At 41.5% G+C, this 19,541-nt stretch overlaps 1 protein-coding gene across 1 annotated transcript in view; it reads right to left on the bottom strand.

Annotated features, from left to right (window-relative positions):
• The window catches only part of marchf8 (membrane-associated ring finger (C3HC4) 8), a 102,003-nt gene that overhangs the window by 74,888 nt on the left and 7,574 nt on the right, over positions 1 to 19,541 (bottom strand). The window contains exon 2 of the mRNA XM_053436758.1: positions 5,513 to 5,709. Coding sequence (XP_053292733.1) covers positions 5,513 to 5,608 — 96 coding nt within the window. The 5' untranslated portion in view covers positions 5,609 to 5,709. The remainder of the gene's footprint in view (positions 1 to 5,512; positions 5,710 to 19,541) is intronic.

The raw sequence follows: 19,541 nt of genomic DNA, 5'->3' as shown, positions 1-19,541 counted from the left end.
GCACCATGTCGGCTCTTCCACATTTAATTATGTTTTTCAGCACTTCGACCTCAAGTGACGCAGCACAGTGGGGTCCTCTGGGAGACGCTTGCCAACAACACCAGATTCTGGCCTGTTTGTGTGTCTGTGTGCATGTGTGTGTGTGTGTGTGTACCTGCTAGATGAGGGCACATCCATGAGAGACTCAAATAGTAAGAGAGAAAGAGACGGGAGGCAGAAAAATAACAGCAGCAGCTTTACAGCCCGCAGTGAAGACATTCTGGGTAGTGAGTCATACATCAAATACTAAAAAGTCCGGAGTTTAAATCATTTATCAAGCAAAACATGACAAATGGCTTCAGACTCTCAGATATAATAAATTGCTGCTTTTTTCCGATATCTGTCATGAGAATCTTTGGGTTTTGGAATAAAACAGGGACGTGTGACTTTGAGAACTTGTGATTTCATTATGTTTTGACATAAAATGTACTAAAATATGATTAAAAAATATATAGCAGATCCTTCAGACGCTTTAAAAAGAATCAATCACATCAACCTAAGCCCGTTTTTCCACTGGTCAACAAACCCACTAACGATAAGGATTCAGTCCCGGCTCTGTGATGGACATGTGAAACTCTGGTGAGCACAGTACTTTGGCAAATCAGCAAGGGGAGAACCGCTCAGCTTCTGGCACGTTTGTGAAAGGCAAACTCCTCTTCTGGTAAGGGGAAAGGTTTACTCAAAGTTTACTCAAATTTAAAATACCCCAACTCTGGCATAAAATACCTAATTAATACTGCCACTACACAGAGCTAACACTTCTCAGACAGTAATTTGTATTTTCAATCTAGATGTTCACCAATTTGTGAAATTCTTCTGGATTCGACCAGTGGCATATGTGAAGTAGGTCAGTTTGCCGACTCACAACATTTATACCTCTATAAAAACTGCAACCAATATGGAGAGAATCCCACTCAGCCTGTGAGTTATCTTCTCTGCCCTGCCTCTGCTGTGTGTGTCAGGCTGGACGCAGGGGCTCGTGCTTGTATGTCTGGTTACATGTGATGTACGTGAGTGAAAACATGTGCATTTGTGTGACCTTAATATTAACTGGAGTAGCATATGTACAGTGTCTGTGTCAGAAGGAGACAATTTGTGCGTGTATGTATATCCCAGAGGAAACACATATTTGGAAAAAGACAGTCTTGCACCTGTAATCCATGCAGAATCAACCAATCACATTCTCTGCTTCCAACATGTTGTGACCAGATTGGGTTAAATCTTTATAGATTTCAGTCACACAACACTCCAACACTCCCTTTTCCTGATAATTCAGGATTTCATGCCCAGTTTACCCAGCCCCGAGGCTTTCTGGGTAATAGTCATGGTATTTCCATTTGCTTGCCCCTGGGCAGCACAATTTGGAGGGGAAGGATTTGGACAGTTTAGATCCACCAAATGTCTGGAAAATGTGTCCCTGCCTCAAGGCTGAGGAACATATTTTCTAGCATTTTTTAAACACATTTGTAGAATTTAATCAAACCAACATTTTTAAGTTGAGTGCTAAACAGGACGCTGTTATTTCAGCCAAAATACTTCAAATAACAGCAAACCTGCAAGAATGCAGATTCAGTGGTGGAGAAGCACTAACAAAATAAGGTTGTGTCACTGTATTAGAACTGCTTTGTTAAATCAGTAAAGACAGACACACAAAACAGCCCCATTTTCGCCCGGAGGCTCGACTGGGACTTTTCACTGTGGCGGTCAGTGATTGATCTCGGCCTCTACAAAGCCCAGAGATGCTCTATCAGAGTCCAGGAGCTCAAACCGCCAAACATCAGAGTGGAGACAGGTAGTCTACTGTCCTCCTGTACTCCCACACACACACACTTACTGAAGGACAAAGCTCCCAGGGCTCTGTGCTATCATAAAAAATACATGCAGCATCAAAAGCGGTGGATATCAAGTATCACAGTGTTCAGTGTGCACACGGTCACACATGTACACTGCTAAATAGAATACTAGCGTGAGCAAGGCCCTGGTCGTTGGTGTGTGCGCCTGTGAAAAGGGAAGCTGCTGCAGCTGCGTCCGCCAAAGCTTTACTGTGAAAAGCTGGGTGTTATAACAAGCTGCTCATGTAAATAACAGTAGCGAGTGACAATGCAAATGGGGTTAAAGAAACACAATAATCAGCAAACAAACACAGACGGCTCATTTCAGAAACTACACAAGACCAATAAACCTCAAACAGCTAAATAAGTTAGCCCTTTTCTCTTTCGCTACCTATGCCACGGCTTATTTTATTGTAAACTCATGCATAATCCATTCGCTGCACGCCTTATCAAAAAGCCCAGACTCAAGCAAATCTAACCGTATTATGTTCCACAGCTGAGAACTGTATGGGAATTTAAATTGTCTCTCCTTTTTTTTTTTGCAAGAAATCAAAGTCTTCCTCTCCAAAAATATTTCCTAACCCTCAATATATCCACCAATATATGAGTCCTCAGGTGGGAGAGGGCCGCGCGTGGAAAAAATGCCCACAAGCACATGTCCAAAGAGGATTTCGAGGAAGACAAATAAACTTGAGTGGAGCTCAGAGGAGAGCGTCCATAGAGGGGCCGGCAACAGTTAAAGATTTGTTGCTCTCTAAAGGAGCAGCTGACTAACTCGGAATTCTAAGTAGAAGGAAAGTTCTGATTTTTATTTTTTTCTCGAGGTGCAAAAAGACCAGTGGTGTTGTCGAGAGGGCCAGATGGGCCTGGGCTCTGTGACTAAGCTTTGGACACACACACACACACACACACACACACACACACACACACACACACACACACACACACACACACACACACACACACACACACACACACACACACACACACACACACACACACACACACACACACACACACACACACACACACACACACACACACACACACGACCCTCCAGCTGATCAGCATTCACAGTAAATGCTCCTCTCCCTGTTCCTCCACTCGGTTATGTGCTGATGGTCCCACAGGGAGGATGGGACTCGCTGCTGTTATCCTCTTATTCCCCAGGGGGGGGAAAGTAGGCTTAGCCAGCAGGAGACGGACAGAGGGACAGAGTAGTGTTGACCGCAGAGGTGCAGGGCGCGATCTCTGCACTCTTGGTAGCAAAGGAGACCAGATTCCCCCACGGACATGCTAAAGTTTACATTTTGTATTCCCCAGCAGACTAATGTAACCTTGCTATGACTGCCCTCAGAGTTTAAACCCCTTTATCCTGTTAAGCATGCATAGTTTGAAAAGCTGTATGTATCTAGAATAAACACACACCTTTATTTAACAGCACAACATGAAAACAGCTTTTTCTTTCACTTCTGCAATGACAAGGCCGGATTTTGAGCTTTATGGTGAAGCTTAAAAAAGATCATCAGGTGTGAATGTGTGTTTGTGTGTGGGTGTGCAAATAATAATACATATACCACTGTCGATTTACAGCTTCTGTGTACTTCAACTTGATTGAAAGAGTTCCGGATTTTGAGTTGAGGCTTTTCAAAATCTGAACATGAATAAATAAATAATTCAAAGTGAACGAGTGCATGTTCTTGAACACAGACAGAAAAGAAACTCCATAGAAACACAGCGTCATATGCAGCGTGAAGAAGCCTCTCAAGAACACCTGGGCTGCTGCACTTACTATTGTGATAAGACGAGGCAGAGGAGAAAGACACGCCACGGACATATTGTCTTAGCACCTCACTTGGTTTGATAGCTCAACAACAACAACAAATAAAGGAACTGCACTCTAAGAGCACTTCACTGTTGACGTGTCTGTTGCTGTGCGGTACAGACACAGAGAGGAGGGAAGATAAAGCAACATGTGGAACTGAGAAGAGGATTCTGCTTTATTACTAACAAATTTAATTTAAAAAATAAACTCAGACATAAGAAGAATCCTGTTTTATCACACTCTGTCATCGTCTAGAGTCTTTACTCAGGCGCTTGCAGGAGAAACTCCAGAAAATATCTGGAGCCTCTGACTCAGTTATATAATGTCCCTATGGAGAATGTCAGGAGATTTTCCAGAGTTCAGTGCATGTCTGAATGCAGCTATACAGAGTTACAGAGTTCTTGATGAATAACTATGGGAAATCTGCAGGATCCTTTTCTCTACCGGCCACCTCGACACACTTTCACTCTCATTTAGACATAAAAGCCACTGAGCTTCTTTTCTGCATCCAGACGACTTTGCAATGCATTCAGCATGTTCTTGTATTTTCTTCTAGTTTGATTTGTTAACACAAAAACAATAATTCAATTAATAAATATATCGGAACAGATTTAAATTAAGATTAAGATTAAGATCCATTTATTTATCCCAAACACATGCACAGACATGCACAGACACACTCATGCAGTTTTAGGAAATTTAGCCTCTGCTTTTAAACCATCTGGTGCAGGACACACAGAGTCGTGAGCAGCCATGTACAGCGCCCGGGGAGCAGATGTTGAGGGAGTAAGGTGCCTTGCTCAGGGGCCCTAGACAGGGTAGGGAGAATCCTCTTGGATTTTTGGACAGATAAATCCAGGTTCGTATTTGGTTTCACTCCGTGGAGTTGAACTAGATCTGGTTCTACTCCACGGAGTTGAACCAGATCTCTAGACTCTAGAGTCGAACCAGAGACCTTTTCTGCCCATAGTCCAAGTTTCTGCCACTAGTCCACCGCCTCTAAATATATATATATTAAATGTTTTAACGCTTCCAGCAAACATTACTTCCTGTGGGTGTCTGTGATGGAAAACAACCTAATACAGTTCCCATATAAAATAAATAAACATCAATCCAGATCAATGATAAAACACGCTGTAATAAAACCAAACTGAGCTTTTAAAAAAATTTAAATATTTAAATATAATTTTTTCAAATGCAACCAATTACCTGATACTGGAAGGTTATGATACAATTATTGACAGGATAAGACAAAGATTCTACTTGAAATCCATGACAAATAACTGTTTGTGAATAAATCTGTTACACTTTGGTTACAGCTTGGTTAGCTTTAGCCTGGAACACTTGACTCGAGTGAGATTAGCTTTGTTGCTTTGGTGTGAGGACGACAGTGGTCGTGCTTAAAAGAAACGGACAGAACACTGCCTGTCATAAGGAACAGAAACAAACAAGTCTCACGGATGCAAGTCAGACAGTTGTAAAACACTGTCTCACCATTTCCTTATCTGGACAAGTTTCATAAATCCTAGACACTGGAGAAGGTTTTATCAATAACCATAAACTTGATGTTCAACCTTATACTCCATATTCTCACTTTCCGATTCTCCTCTTAATTGGCTTAAATGCACGGCCTTAAATATCCTGTATGTGGGACATTAGTCTGAAAATCTGTTTATGGTGCTGAGATGAGAATTCAGCCCTGCTAATGTAGGATTCAAAATTACACTTTGTAGGATAAAAACTGCCCCATAATCCTCAGCTGTGTCCTAAACCTGAAGCAGCGTGACCTGAAATGGCCATTTAACTCATCACATACCTGCTTGTCCTTGTCCTTCGCTTTACCGCTGCCCGACACCCGTGATGAGGTGACATCACGGGGGATGACAGAGATTTGGTGCAGTGGCATGTTCATCCCAGCAGAGCCGACCAGGGAAGCTCACACACACACGTCCTGTCCCGCTGCCAGAGCAAGGGGCATGATGGTCTGAATTGCGACACCTGGCCCACAGCGCCCTGCAGAGGACACACAGAGGACATATGGAGATTAGCTACAAGGGAATACAACATTATTAGCTAGAGTTACTGCCCTCTGGTTGTATGCCTCCGACAACCAGTGCAGTTCAGGTCAACAAGTTGAACAGTGAGTCTAAGTTAACATTTGAAAGGATTCTCTTGAGCCGTTCTTTAGGGAACACATTCACAAGGCAACAAAAGGATTAGTGAGGTAACATTGACCTTTGACCCTCAACCACCAAAATCGAATCAATTCATCTTTAAGTCCAAGCAAATTTTTTAACCCCATTTGAAGCAATTTCATCAAGGTGTTCCTGAGATGTTGCATTCATAACACAGAAAAATCTGCTTTGTCACTGTGACCTTGACCTTTGACCTTCAACCACCCAATTAGAATTCCTAGTCTCACTGAATATTTATACCAAATTTAAAGAAATTCCATTAAGGCGTTCTTAAATTGTCGAGTTCCCATATAATTTGCCATCTTTGATTTTCAATGGCATTATATTAGCAATGTGCTATGTGAACATAAGTTCTTTATTGTTATTATTATTATTACAAGAATGGGAAAGACAGACAGTTATAAATCATTGAAACCACTGGAGCACGGAGGCCACGATAAAAAAAAGAAATGGAAGTGCTGAAGCATTACAGCTGCATTTTGAAGTGTGTTTCCACTTGACTGACCTCTTCAGCCACTTCAAGCCTTTTCAGAGCCCGGGTTGACTTGAAATCAGTTTCTAATAAGGACGTCTGCAATAAACATTTTCACAACCCTAAACTGCTATAAGATTAACTATAATATAATTTTTCTTGTGGCTTGACAGCTTTGTATTTTCACTCATCATGCTGTCAAACTAAAAGAGTTATACTGAAGCAGACTTTGTGCTTAAATTAGTCAAGTTGAGTCTTTAAAATGGATTTAAACTGCAGTCTCCTGACTTTGTCTCTGCGCTGACCTACACTGCACTCTAAAAAAACTTTGGTCTATTCTCAAAGCACAGGTGATGCTTCTTCACAGGAGCAGGAGGTTGTCTCGGAATAGCACCAGCACACAGTGCTATAAATCACTACAGATGATCCATTGTGTCTGAGATTTTCCTTATTTCCCCACCCCACAAAAGACCTGGACAATGATTTCCACTTAAGACCGAATGGTTGGGCGTGTGTTTCTCTGACAGATCATGATGGACAGGACCGTGAAAGCAGCAGCAGCATGAAACTGCATCCTGTGGTGGCTGGTCATGGAAATTTCCCCCTGACATCACCTCTCTCTTTCAGCTACTCTCAAAAACATTTCTGGTACAACTTGTTTACTCCAGTAAGCTCTTATCTGGTCTCCCATCGTTATGACATGTAGTGAAACCACCTGCTTTATCCAAGGTCATTTCTCTCATTGTAAGTCGTAATAGGAACTGTTTCTTATCGACTCTGACAGTGAGCTGTGCAGAGACCTGGGTGGATCCTTTTGCAAAAAGCTTCTTCTCAATAAATATACAAATTCTTAGTTTGCTCTTTATTTCCAGAGTTCCTTCACAAGTTACACAAGAGGTTTTAACAAATGGGTCATTTTAACTTTGGTTAATGCAGCCATCTGCACAGCCGCCGACAGCCTTTAAGCATCAACTCCTTCTCATCCCTGGGCCGCATGTAGTTTTTTGCACCGCCTGTCGGTCTGCCAAGCAATCCCTCACGGTCCGCAGTAAGAAAATGACAGGATTAAGGAACCAAAAGGCAAGGAGACAGATGGAAGGTCAGTTAAATGACAGTAATGAAAAACCAGTGTTGAAACAGGGGGGTTGGGGGTGTTGACTGAGAATGCCACACAGGTTCAGGGAGCAGAGGAGAGAAGATTTAGACACACACCAGCACATAGCCAGAGCCGCTCCCTCAGCTCATCACTGCACTGTGTCTGTTATCACGTTGACTTGTCAGTGGTGATTAAACTAGTATGAACTCACAAACACGAGGCACAACTTCGTCCACGTTAATTGTTTCAACTTATTATTAGAATTGTTTCCTTCGTCGCTCATTGTCATTAGTATTCTGTCTCCATCTTTAGTATGGGGATAATCATGGTGTGTTTTTTGGATCAGCAGCTTCATGAATTCGGGGGCAGTCAACAGGAAGAACCACATGGAGTCACTTAGTCAATGGTTGCTGCGGGCGACAACTTGGGCCCCGTTTTTATTTGCTTTAATTTTGTGGCACCATAGAGAGGAAACAAATCAGCCATTAACAGCCCATGATTGCAATGTTCATCCAGATTTACAAACAAATATCACTTCACAACTTTGAAACTGAAGAAAAAAACAAAACAATGATAGTCGGGAAAAATCTAAAAGAATAAAGAGCATTTTCTTCAAACGTATTTACTTTCATTAACTCAAGATTGACTTTGAAATATTGATAACAGGCAGTGAAGGTTACAAAAAAATCTGTCTGTTCAGATTCGACTGTGTTATGACAACAAAAGGAAGTAAAATGTTAAACAAATTTCAGATGTGAAAACAAATTGATTAAAGGGGCGGATAGGCAATGATTGCAACTGCTATTGAGACGTGATAACTTTTACATTTTATTGTTGCTGAATAAATATTTAAATGATTATTTGATTTTATCTGGGCCCTGTGTTGCTTTATTAGAAAAAACCTTGATTACTTCTAATATTTTGTATTTTCTGTTAAGCCCTTCTCTATGAGCTGTGTCACAGTCGCTGCTGCTGCTCCAAACACCGACCGTGTTGAAAAGCTGCCAAAATTCAATATTTTACTTCCCCTCATTTTATATTCCCCAGCATGCACCTGGCTCTTTGACCTCAGGCAGGAACTTTGAGTCATATCATAGCTCCACAACAACTGTCAAAAATCTCCCTTTGAAAATCTGATTTACTATAGGAGGCAGTGCCTTCTGGTCATATGATAAATATTGTATGTCACCAGGTTTGCACTCCCGCTGTTTATCCACGCAGACGATGAGACATCCTTAGTTGATCTCACACAGTGAGATTTAACCGCTCCTACTTGATGAGCCTGTTATATGAGTTTTTACAGTAGTAAGATTGACTCAACACCAGAGTGTGGAAAAAAAATACTCACAGAAGCAGAGTTCACTCAGGAGTGATATTTCTGTCTTTAACTGCCGATTCACTCCCAAAGAGCCAGAGGGAGAGTGTGTGTGCTTGTGTGTGTTGTGAAATCATAAAAAGAGTTGCACATCACCGGCTTCAGAGACGGAAAAAAACAATTTATATTTCACTGCAGAATTTACCGAGCTACGAGACGAGGTCAAGTCGGTCAAGGAGATGGCGAGTTCCTCGGCTGTCTGCTCAAAGATGATTCATCTTTTTCAATGAGCGTTCAACCCAAACGTGGACCTCCATTTTGCATTTTAAAAAGCCTGTTATGGCTGTGGATGACATTATTAAAAAAAACAGGATTGTGTGTTTACATGCAGCCGCTACCTGTCGCCCGTGTGCACGTCTTCATTCTGAAGCCAAGTCAAGAGGATTTTGTGACTTGAATGCAGCAGTTAAGTCATTAAAACCCTTTCAGTCGATGCGTCTGTATCATCCTCTGCTATGTGACGTCACTGTGTCGCTGAGCTGCGGCTGCAGAACGCAGGTCACTGTGAGCATGTGAGGCTACTGAGCTCCAGCTAATGAGCGCGAGTCAGGAGGCAACGTTACCCGCTGGAGGGCATCATCACATGGTATCATTAAAGCCTCGTTTCATTTCAGTCACAAATGTTTGTATAAATAACACAGCAGGCGTTCTCCCCGAGCTATGATAGGAAGTAAATAAGAGATGGCCTGTGTCGTGTGTTTGGTTTGTGTGCTACTTTTCAAGGGCGTCTGTTCGCTCAAGAGTTTTTTTTTTTTTTTGCGGTAGTCAGATGAAACAACAAGCATCATCCATCACTGTGGCCACAACAGAGAGGGCAGCTGAAGCAGCCGGCTCATTAGTGGACAACCAAAGAATAACAACTGCAGTAAGATTCTCCTCTCCTCTCTTAATTGGTTGTGTGTTTCAAGCCCACGGTCTTTGTTGGACTGAGAGGCCGCAGTAATGGGTCAAGAGATCTGCTGGATTGACAGCCGGGGTTATACCATCACCTACACCCACCCACCCAAACGTCTACAGAATCCCTAAAAGTGGTTGTCCTTCATTGTACTGCACTTTAGACCTCATTTATAAAATAAGCAATTACAGCAAACGCTATGACTGTTGTCCGACATTAACTCCCTTCGGATCAGACGAATGCTCAAAGGGAAATCTTGGGAGCTTTCAGGCGTGGGGATGAATCTGGGTAGAGCATGCAGGAGGCAGGATATGTCTAGGTATACATTCCCTTTTTTTTTTTACAGCACATCAACACCGGTGTCGACCCGTATCACCAACATCCTTGAAATCTCAAGTGGACATCTTCTTTGTCGTCTTCGATACCCACATAAAGGTCAGGCAGCAGTCTTTGACAGGGCAAGTGGGCAGAATAACAGAAGTAAGCTCGCCGTTTTCACAGCGTGTCTGATATACCACCTGCGAATGCGATCGTGGCTTTTTCTGTCTTAATCATAGACAACTGTCGATTTTCTCGAAAGTTGCCATCTTTGTTTATGTTTACCGCATACAAATCAGGAAGTGGCCGAAAGATTATAATCTTCAGTGAGGTACTAGGATAGTTTAGAGACAGCGACGCTGTTCAGGGCTAGAATTTTGCGCCTTCTAATTGCCTCGCCATTCTTTGTGAAGGAACTAACACAGAAGAGGGGGAAATGGCATTGTTGATCCGCCTTTAAGCCAGAAGGCAAGGCAGTTACTAAGCTGGACTGACATCTGTGTAAAAGAAAAAAACGGCATTGGGCAATGCCGGTTGAATTCTTAGTAAGGGTGTGTAATGGGAAGATACCAGACCGGGTAAACAGGATACGGTTCAAGCTGGATGACCAGAGATTCTGCTGGAAAAGCAGAACGGAGTAAAAACTGTGAATAAAGAGGAAAAAAATTATCAAGCAGTCGTTGTATATGTCTACTGTCCCTCCAAGAGCTAACAATTGCTTCTTGTCAGGTGTTCCCGTTCGTTACACAGTTACATCGGACTGTGTAAACATAACTAACCGCTACATGAAAACTGGTTTGTGTTGCAGGTCTTTTTTAAATTGTAAAACTCCACTTAGTAAAGACTCACTTTAGTACAAGGCTGAGTTTGAACTTTCTTGATGCAACCGGCTCCGGTGCTGAAGTCATCACTATTATTATGCTTTATTTAATAATATGTATGCATTGCTATGAGTTTATTAATACATTTTTTTAGAGGAGAAATGGTTATCCATCCATACATCTACACCTCGGATGCTAACAAGGGCTCGAGAGGTGGGGTACACCCGGGACAGGTCAGCAGCCCATCACAGGGCAAACATAAACAGACAATTAACCTCATCCAAATCTGCATGTCTCTGGACTGTGAGAGGAGGATGGAGCACCTGATGAAAACCCACGCAGGTATGGAGAGAACATGCAAATTCCACAAGGAAAGACACCGGCTGAAACCCAGGATTCAGACCCTTGTCTCCTGACGACAGTGCTAACCACTGCTCCACAATGCCGCCCAGAACAGATTAAATGTTTAACAAAAATCCTGTGACATAAATTAATAGTCTTAGTATTTAAAAACTAAAGACGAGTTTTTGACGGTTTGCTTTGAAGTTGTTTTTTTTAATATAACGCCAGTAGAGGCTCTGTGTAGAGACAAGACAATTGTGTCATTAATCCAGCTCCATTATCCCAATGAAGTCCATTTATGTCAAAGAAAAATCAAACACAGTCCATCTCTCTGCCCGTGCTCCTGGTAAATCACAGGCCCGTCTCCTCCCCGTTCTGCTCAGCTGAGCTCTGCTCTTACTCAGTTTGCCAAGAAGCCCCTCGGTGTCCCTGCTGTCAAATCAGACCTGAGACGTGGCTGAGAGCCCGTTCTTCACTTCTGATGTTCAACCAGGCAGAAAAACTAGGTGCTGTATCAATCAGTCCTAACATTACTGTACTACAGCTACAGTCTATATTTGAAGAGGCGTCTTCCCCGAGGACTGGTGGGTTATGAAAGAGACCTACAACACATATCAGATCTTAAAGACGTTGTAGCTTTATACTTTTGACCTGCACATTGTATACTCCATGGAGTGAAGAAATCCTTTTGAGAGGATTGCTGCACACAATTTTTTTCCGCCTCTTTCTTTAATATTGCAAAATAGGCCGTTTGGCATTTTTACCAATTTAACAAGGAATAATTCAAGGACCTTCATATCTAAAAACTAACATGTTTAGCAAACTGATACATATGAGTGTGTATAATTTGGTTAAAAAAATTTGAAGATCTATCAGTAATATCGCTCAGAAACTACCGACCTGATTTTCATGAAATTTTGCAGTGGGGTGGAGAATGATCCTAGGATGAAGCCGTTAAAATATCGTGCAAATCAAGATTATCAGGTTCTTTTCTTTATCATGGTGGGGAAGGGCATTAGCCTCAATGGAGGTATGCCCTCTGCTACTGCCCTACTAGTTCCTACCTGCAATCACAGTCACTAAATCATTTTTATGACAAAGTGACACAAACAGTACGTCTGTGTACTCGACTGGTGCCACTGCTGAAAAGTACGAGTCACAGCAGCGAAGGCACAGATGCCATAGCCGTGTTGGCAGCGAGGATTGGACTTTAAACCCTGCCAGAACTCCCAGACACACAGATTAACAGAGCGTCAGTAAAACCTGATGGACTCCTCTGATAAAACCTGCTCCAGCGTATTTCCTCTCACACCCACACCCACGGCAAATGAGAAAGACCTTGCACTGTACTGTTTGTAAAATTGAATAAAGGTTTAAACTAATGCTTCCTTGAGACATGCAATGAAATCTGAATATTCTCCTGAAATTGACCGTGATTATCCTTGAGAAAGCAAATGTCCTAGTCAGTTGCTCCGGAGTTTCTCCTGATTGAAGAGGAGCCATACATGTAGAAGACACAGACAGAGATGTTAACTTGGAAAAACAAATAGTTTTGAGAGCTTTTGGCAATAAGGGCGAAATAAGGGCCGACGCCTGTGTCAAAACAAGTGCATCCTCCACTAGATGTTCCTGACATTATCCTGTTGTTGTGAACACATCTGACCCAGATAATCTCCCATTGCATTTTTGATATGTGAAAGGCAAAGTCCGTAAAATGTCAAGAACCAATTGACTATCTGAAAATGATTAAATTAAAATATCAAACTTCTCAATTTTAACTGACAGTGGATAAATATACACACAAACGAGAGTGTCATAACATATTGGGAATAAAATATGTTTTTTTTTTAAACAAATGTCACCTCATCACTTATCAGTAGCAGTACATTGCAAGAGTAACCTTCCTGCCAGATTGATCAAAAGCATCCAGGATATTCAAGCGTCACATTAGCTGTCCCTTTTGATTATATGCTAATGAGTCCCAGTTGGATGTGATTAATTGGGTGGTTGGTGAAATGAGCTCTGAGCAGACATCTGGGATAAACAGACGTGTTTGTCTGGGAAATGCAAAGAGCTAATGCTTCATATAAACAAACAAAACTCTCTGGGATTTTGTCAACGTTTACCAAAAATTACCCTAAATTTGAACAACTTTTGCACTTTTAACGAGGCGAGAATAGAAAGCTGCTAACACACAAACCAACACCATATGAAACTTCCTCTCCAGCAAATCTCACCGCATTAAAACAAATGAAGAAGGATCTGTTTACAGTATATGTCTCATTTTCTGTAGCGCTGGAAGAATAGCGTCTTCCCTGGATACACAGAAGTGAAACATTTAATCTTCAGTCAAACACTTAATTTAGGCTAGGAGCAGCGATGTGAGGAAACTCTTATCACTAAAATGTCAGATGCATCAAAAAGACAAAAAAATTAAATGGAAAAAATATATATATTGAACTCCCTTTCAACCTTCCCACTTGCCATCGATTTCCCAACAGGCCCCGAGAAGAGCAGGTTCATTCATACTGTTTCAAGTTGAAATTACATGAAATGACTTTCACCTTGTTGCTGAAGTCAACATGTTAGAATATAAATGTCTTTTTAGACCCTTTTAATGTCAAACTCTTATTTTACCTTTTGCAGAAATAACTTTCAGAATAAAAATTCTGGTTATCATGCAAACAAAGACTGAGCCCTAAAATGATGTTATGCCTCTGAGTGAAAAATAGGTTTCATCTAGTTGGTTAGAAGTCAGTTTGAAATGACATTGTGACAGCTTGTGATGTGTGAAACGTTTTCTCTCATGGAGGATCAGTTTGACAGTGACAACCTGCAGAGACACTGCTTCCCGTTAACTTCTCGTAAAAGCAACTGTGTCGTTTGTACGCTTCAATTTGATTAAAAAAAAGTGCAGCGAGTAGTGCGTGAAGTGAAGCAAAATCATCTTGATTGCCCCCTTGTGGCTGGCTGTAGTATAGGTCATAAACCCTGCCTCCTAATTAAAGTACAAGTTGGTACATTTTTCACAAGAGGTTGTGTCTGTCATTTCTAGGAAGTTCTTTTCACACTAATGTTTGTTCGAGTGCTTGTTTTCCAGTAAATTTGCTTTAATTAGTCATTTGAAAAAATGAGTGAAATGTCATGATTGTGGCTCCAAATGACTCTGGCTCCAAATGACGGAAAATGACATGTAACCAGGATATTTTAACTTCCTTTCTGCACAATGGGAGGAAGTCGAGACATCTGGACCAACTCCATTTATATGAAAGTGGTATTTGGGCACAGTCACACATGAGCGAATGTGGCGATGATAAACGCTTTTATTCTATGCAAGCGAATAAAACATTCCCTAAGTGCGGCGAAGCAAATCTGCAGTCTCGGCCAATAGCAACAACGTTTGTGTGGTTGACCCCACTTGGCTGTCATTGACGTCACATCCTCCTCTTGTCGGATACAACCCATCGCCTCTTCCTCACCAACAGATCGCACATCTGATTTCCGCGTGCATCACAGTCTGCACTGGCCACATTCAGCAAGCGATGATACCCAATTCGCCTCGGCAGGAGATCGTCATTGGCTTGCATTTGTGTGTGTGTGTGTGTGTGTGTGACCTTAATCCTCTCATCCTCTCTCAATGAGATAACAAAAAGATCACATGAAAACACATTTTACTTGTGACTCATGTGCTTTTGATGTAAAACTATGTGACTATGCAAATAAAACCTCTAATTCAAACTTAAATCAAGTTCAAACAAACCTCTTTTACCTTTTATCTCTCTTTTTAATATCAAATCAGGTAACAGGCCCTGCATTTATTTTTTCACTATTTAAAGTTTTAGTGGTGGAAATCAGTAATATTGCCATCAGCAGATTATATCAGATGAAGCCTTTGTTAATTAATGGTAATTCCCTTAGTACCTCACCCAGAGGCAAAACTGAAAAGGTACTGTTGTTAGGAATTCAACACTGGGCTGTTTTTGCCTCCTCATCCCACAAAAGGTGATCACAGGTCTCAGATGAGTGTTTGAAATTTTGTTAAGTAGAACAATTGGCGAACGTTGAACCTAAATAGATTCAGGGATTCGGGCTCAGCAGCTATCCCTTCCCATTACAGGTAAATATAGCTTTCAGAAATGTTTCTGCCAGACGACTGTACGGCTGCAAGTCAAGATGAAAAGTAGCACTCTTGTTATTTTTCCAAGAATAACAATCTGTTCTGTCCAGAGAGGAATCTTCTTCTCTTCTCTGTCTGATAACTTCAAAAGCTGCACGAGACGCTGCGGAGTTCTTTGATGTGTGATGGGAAGGTAAGAGAGAAAGATGGAGTAAACAGACGGTGGATAAAATGCTAATTTAGCTGGAAGAGCAGAATTATATTCAGTATCTGGAGAACAGGAGCAGGGAGAAAAGTGCAAACACATCAAAACTTCGGAATGTGGAGACAGGAAGTGAAATTGTTAAACAGGGCAGTAATTTACAATGTTGAGACACTTCACGAAACACACACACACACACACACACACACACACACACACACACACACACACACACACACACACACACACACACACACACACACACACACACACACACACACACACACACACACACACACACACACACACACACACACACACACACACACACACACACAGTGCAGCTTTCTTGTAATCTCTCTGCTACAGTGGATACTGTGAGAGGGAAGTAAAACACAGAATAGAGGAACTCAAAGCCTTTCGATTTTAATGTATGCAGACGAAGAAAGCCTAGTTTTTAAAAGAGCTCTCTCTCATGCACATAACCAAATCCTAGATACACTATATCTTAAGATAAAGCAAACACATTTACAGTCTGAGTCTTTACAGTGAGCTGTAGCAGCCAAAGGAGAAACACCAGTATCAAGGTTGTTAAATAGTTGGTACAAATACATGCAGATACAGCTACAAACTTAGTAGCTGTATTAGTATAGATGCACATTTATTTTCAATTTTAGTATATGGCCAATAACCGTCTGGCCAATAATATCGACCGACAGTTATAGATGGTCAAGTCTTAAAGAATTCCCTCACTTCATTCCTGTAATCAAAACTGTAAACGCTCAGTTTCACTAGAAATTACGCAGCACTAACGGCTCAAAAACAGGCGGCAGCGTCTCCGCCCCTCCAAACACTGAAGCTGGTTAATGTTGTCAAGGTTGACAAACGTGCAGCTCGCAGACAATGGCACACGCTGCTGCTAACAGGTACTGTGCTGTGCGCTGCTCCAGGAATGAGGAAATGAGAACTGTACTCAGCAGCAGAACAGAAACTGACAGTGTTTTCATGAAATCTGTTCTCATAGTACCAGTTAACGCTCCTATTACTGGTAAGTGTGCGTTTCCTCAACACAATGACCACACCGCCCCTCAGGGAAGTGTTCATGTTCCCAACACCTCAGGGAATAACCCAAGTCTGTGAGCTGCAGCAGACGTTATGTGGTTGTGTGTGCATGCTCAGTGTGTGGACGCTGCAGCGAGCCCCACACTGAGAGGCAGCGTGAGCAGCTGCTGGTCTGGCCGGTGGTTGGCTCGGCAGCAGCAGCAGAAAGCAGCCAAATGAGTGTGTGACAGAGCGGCGGACAGTAGGAGAAGTGCCCTCAAGCATTCAATCACACCGCAGTTAACCAGCTAATACACTCGACCAAAAATACAAACAACTGCCAACACTAAATCTAAATCAATCCTAATCTAGAAAGGTCTCTTCGCCCGTGTTACATTAAAAACAAAGCAATTGAGATGTATTTTCCCATTGACGACTGATGTTTTTTTAAAGGGATAATGTGTTAGAGATATATTTCAGTGCATCCTCATGGCCCAGGGGTTTAAAGGCATATCGTGTAATAGCAATGTTCGAGCTTGCAGCCGGGGAACTTTGTTCCATGATACCACCCCCCTCATTTCCTGTCAACTCACGATTCTCCTCAATCTAATAAAAAGGAAAATATGTCCAGGCGGCTTCAAGTTGCCTGCGAGAAGTTTTCAATGCTTTGAGAACAACACCACACTGAAAAATAGCATTTATTTGAATCAACAATTAAACAAACTAATAATTTTCTTGAATAACTTTGCTATTTTCTATATCAATGATAAAACAAATATTTAATAATTTCTCATGTGCTAGGGCGACAATTTCAAATAACTTGTTTTCTCCAAACAACCAAATATAAACTTCACATTCATGAATGCAAAAGCAGAGTATCAAATCCTCGCATCCCCTTAAACACCCCCCCATATTTGTAACTTTGGCCATTATAGGTCTCTCAATACAAACAATAAAACGTTCTGGTTGGAATATTTGCTTCCACCAAGTTTTGCACCCGGGGTGGCTCCACCTGCGCCTGAGGCTTCCATGCACACTGTGCACACACATGAGGTCATGTATTAACGTTTTATTCACATTTAGCAGCAAACTACAAAAACAGTTTCTGTTGGTTTAGGTTGTTGTGATCACACTGATGTTTGTTTAATGGCTTATTTTTCCAACAAGTTTGGTTTGAATCAGTTATTTGATTATACAAATGGTCTGAAACATCATGACAGACAGCTGATACTGACTGTTTATCAAGGGGATCTCACTAGTGCTGAACCATCACCCACTACTGTGCAGACTAGACTGGATACTGGCATGAAGTGAAGACGTCATCCATCTTTGTCTATATATGATGAAAACAGGTTAGCATGGATGCAGCCTTGTTGCTCCCACATCCTCCAAACAGTTACACAATTAGACACGATTGTTTTGACACTCCTTTCATAGTATGTGGGTATTGAGTGAAAACCTCTCCAGAGATCAGACACGGGTGCTGTGGATGAGGAATCACGGTGCACATATGGAGAGGTGGTTATTCATCATACAATCTATAAAATACAAAGAGACGTCGTGATTTAGAGCCTCGTCCCTCACATCACTCACATCCAAGGTAATGGAACAAATAAAGATGTTGTGTTGCTTTGACAAAGAGACCCAGCCTGCTCTTCATACTCTCTTCATCTCTTTGTAATCTGACTTAAAGTACAAGGATCCAAAATAACCCTTTGAGTTTTTTCACCTTCTGACAACACTAAACACGTGTGACTGACAACATCTGCACAAGTTGCATGTGACACACACAAATGTGTTGGTTAAACAAGCAATGAAGTGACAAGACTTCTCACTCCAAATATCTAGCTCAAAACCTGTCAAACTAAAACTAGTTCCATAACCCTTCTTACCACATTTGCCTGTGTACAGTCCTGACCGTGACACAAACAGCAGGTAGAGTCATGTTCACTCTATTATGACACCTGACAGAACAGCTACAGTATCTTAATCCCTCCCTGCACAGCAGATTATGCAAAAATGTTGGAGTAAATCCAGTTAGCCTACCAGACCACAACAATTCATGTCACCATCCAAACCAGTTCCAAACAGCTGAATTAATTTGTCAAACAAACACATTTAGTGCTTCAAAAACCAATTCAAACCTACTTCAGTGACCACAAGGCCAATCTGTACAGGCGATGGCAGGAGGGATGGATTATTCAAATAAATCACTATTATTAATAGCAACACAGTCGGGACTGAATGGAAATGATCAAAGAGTCGCCGGGTATTCTTAGGCAGAAAGGGGATTTACTGCAGAGCTGCTGCTGCTGTATAGGGGGGGGGGGGGGGGGGGGGACACTCAGACATGGATGAGATTTAAGCATGAATACAATTAAGTAAAGATTACAAGCTACAAACCTCTTCCAGTAATAATGCAAACAGCAGCAAGACTGGGAACAGGGGAAAAGTCAATAGCAATAGTCATTTCATTTTCAATATGACAGTAGAAACAAAATCTGCTGATGGGAACCTTCTTTGTGGTTGTCTCCACATTAAACAGTGTTGATTACATCCATACTGTTTACATTACACACAAATGGCGGATTGACAAAGAGTGCATGACAATTTGCTCTGGTTTATACTCCAGTAATTCAAGATTTAACACAGCTTGGGGTCCTGCACATTTAAAAGGAAATAAATAATCTGTCATGAGATGCCGACAGAGTTAGTCACTGCTGCTAAATATATCAGGGAGACAATAGTAAAAAAAACATCCATTTAACCAGAAAGGTCACAGACAATTATTTAGCGTATCAGACTTGTTTAGATTGTTGATTTAGAAAGACAGATATTGGTTTCTGCAACTTCTTGCACGGATCATAAACTTACAATATTAAATATAGTGCTTCAGATTCTATATTCAGTATTCAGTCTTTTACTATCCCTGGTGGGAAACTTGGCTAGCAGTCAGGTTCTGATAAAAGAC

This window comes from Pleuronectes platessa, chromosome 12, assembly GCF_947347685.1.
Source record: "Pleuronectes platessa chromosome 12, fPlePla1.1, whole genome shotgun sequence".
In the NCBI taxonomy this organism is placed as follows: Eukaryota; Metazoa; Chordata; class Actinopteri; order Pleuronectiformes; family Pleuronectidae; genus Pleuronectes; species Pleuronectes platessa.
This window is presented reverse-complemented; position numbering and strand designations above follow the sequence as displayed.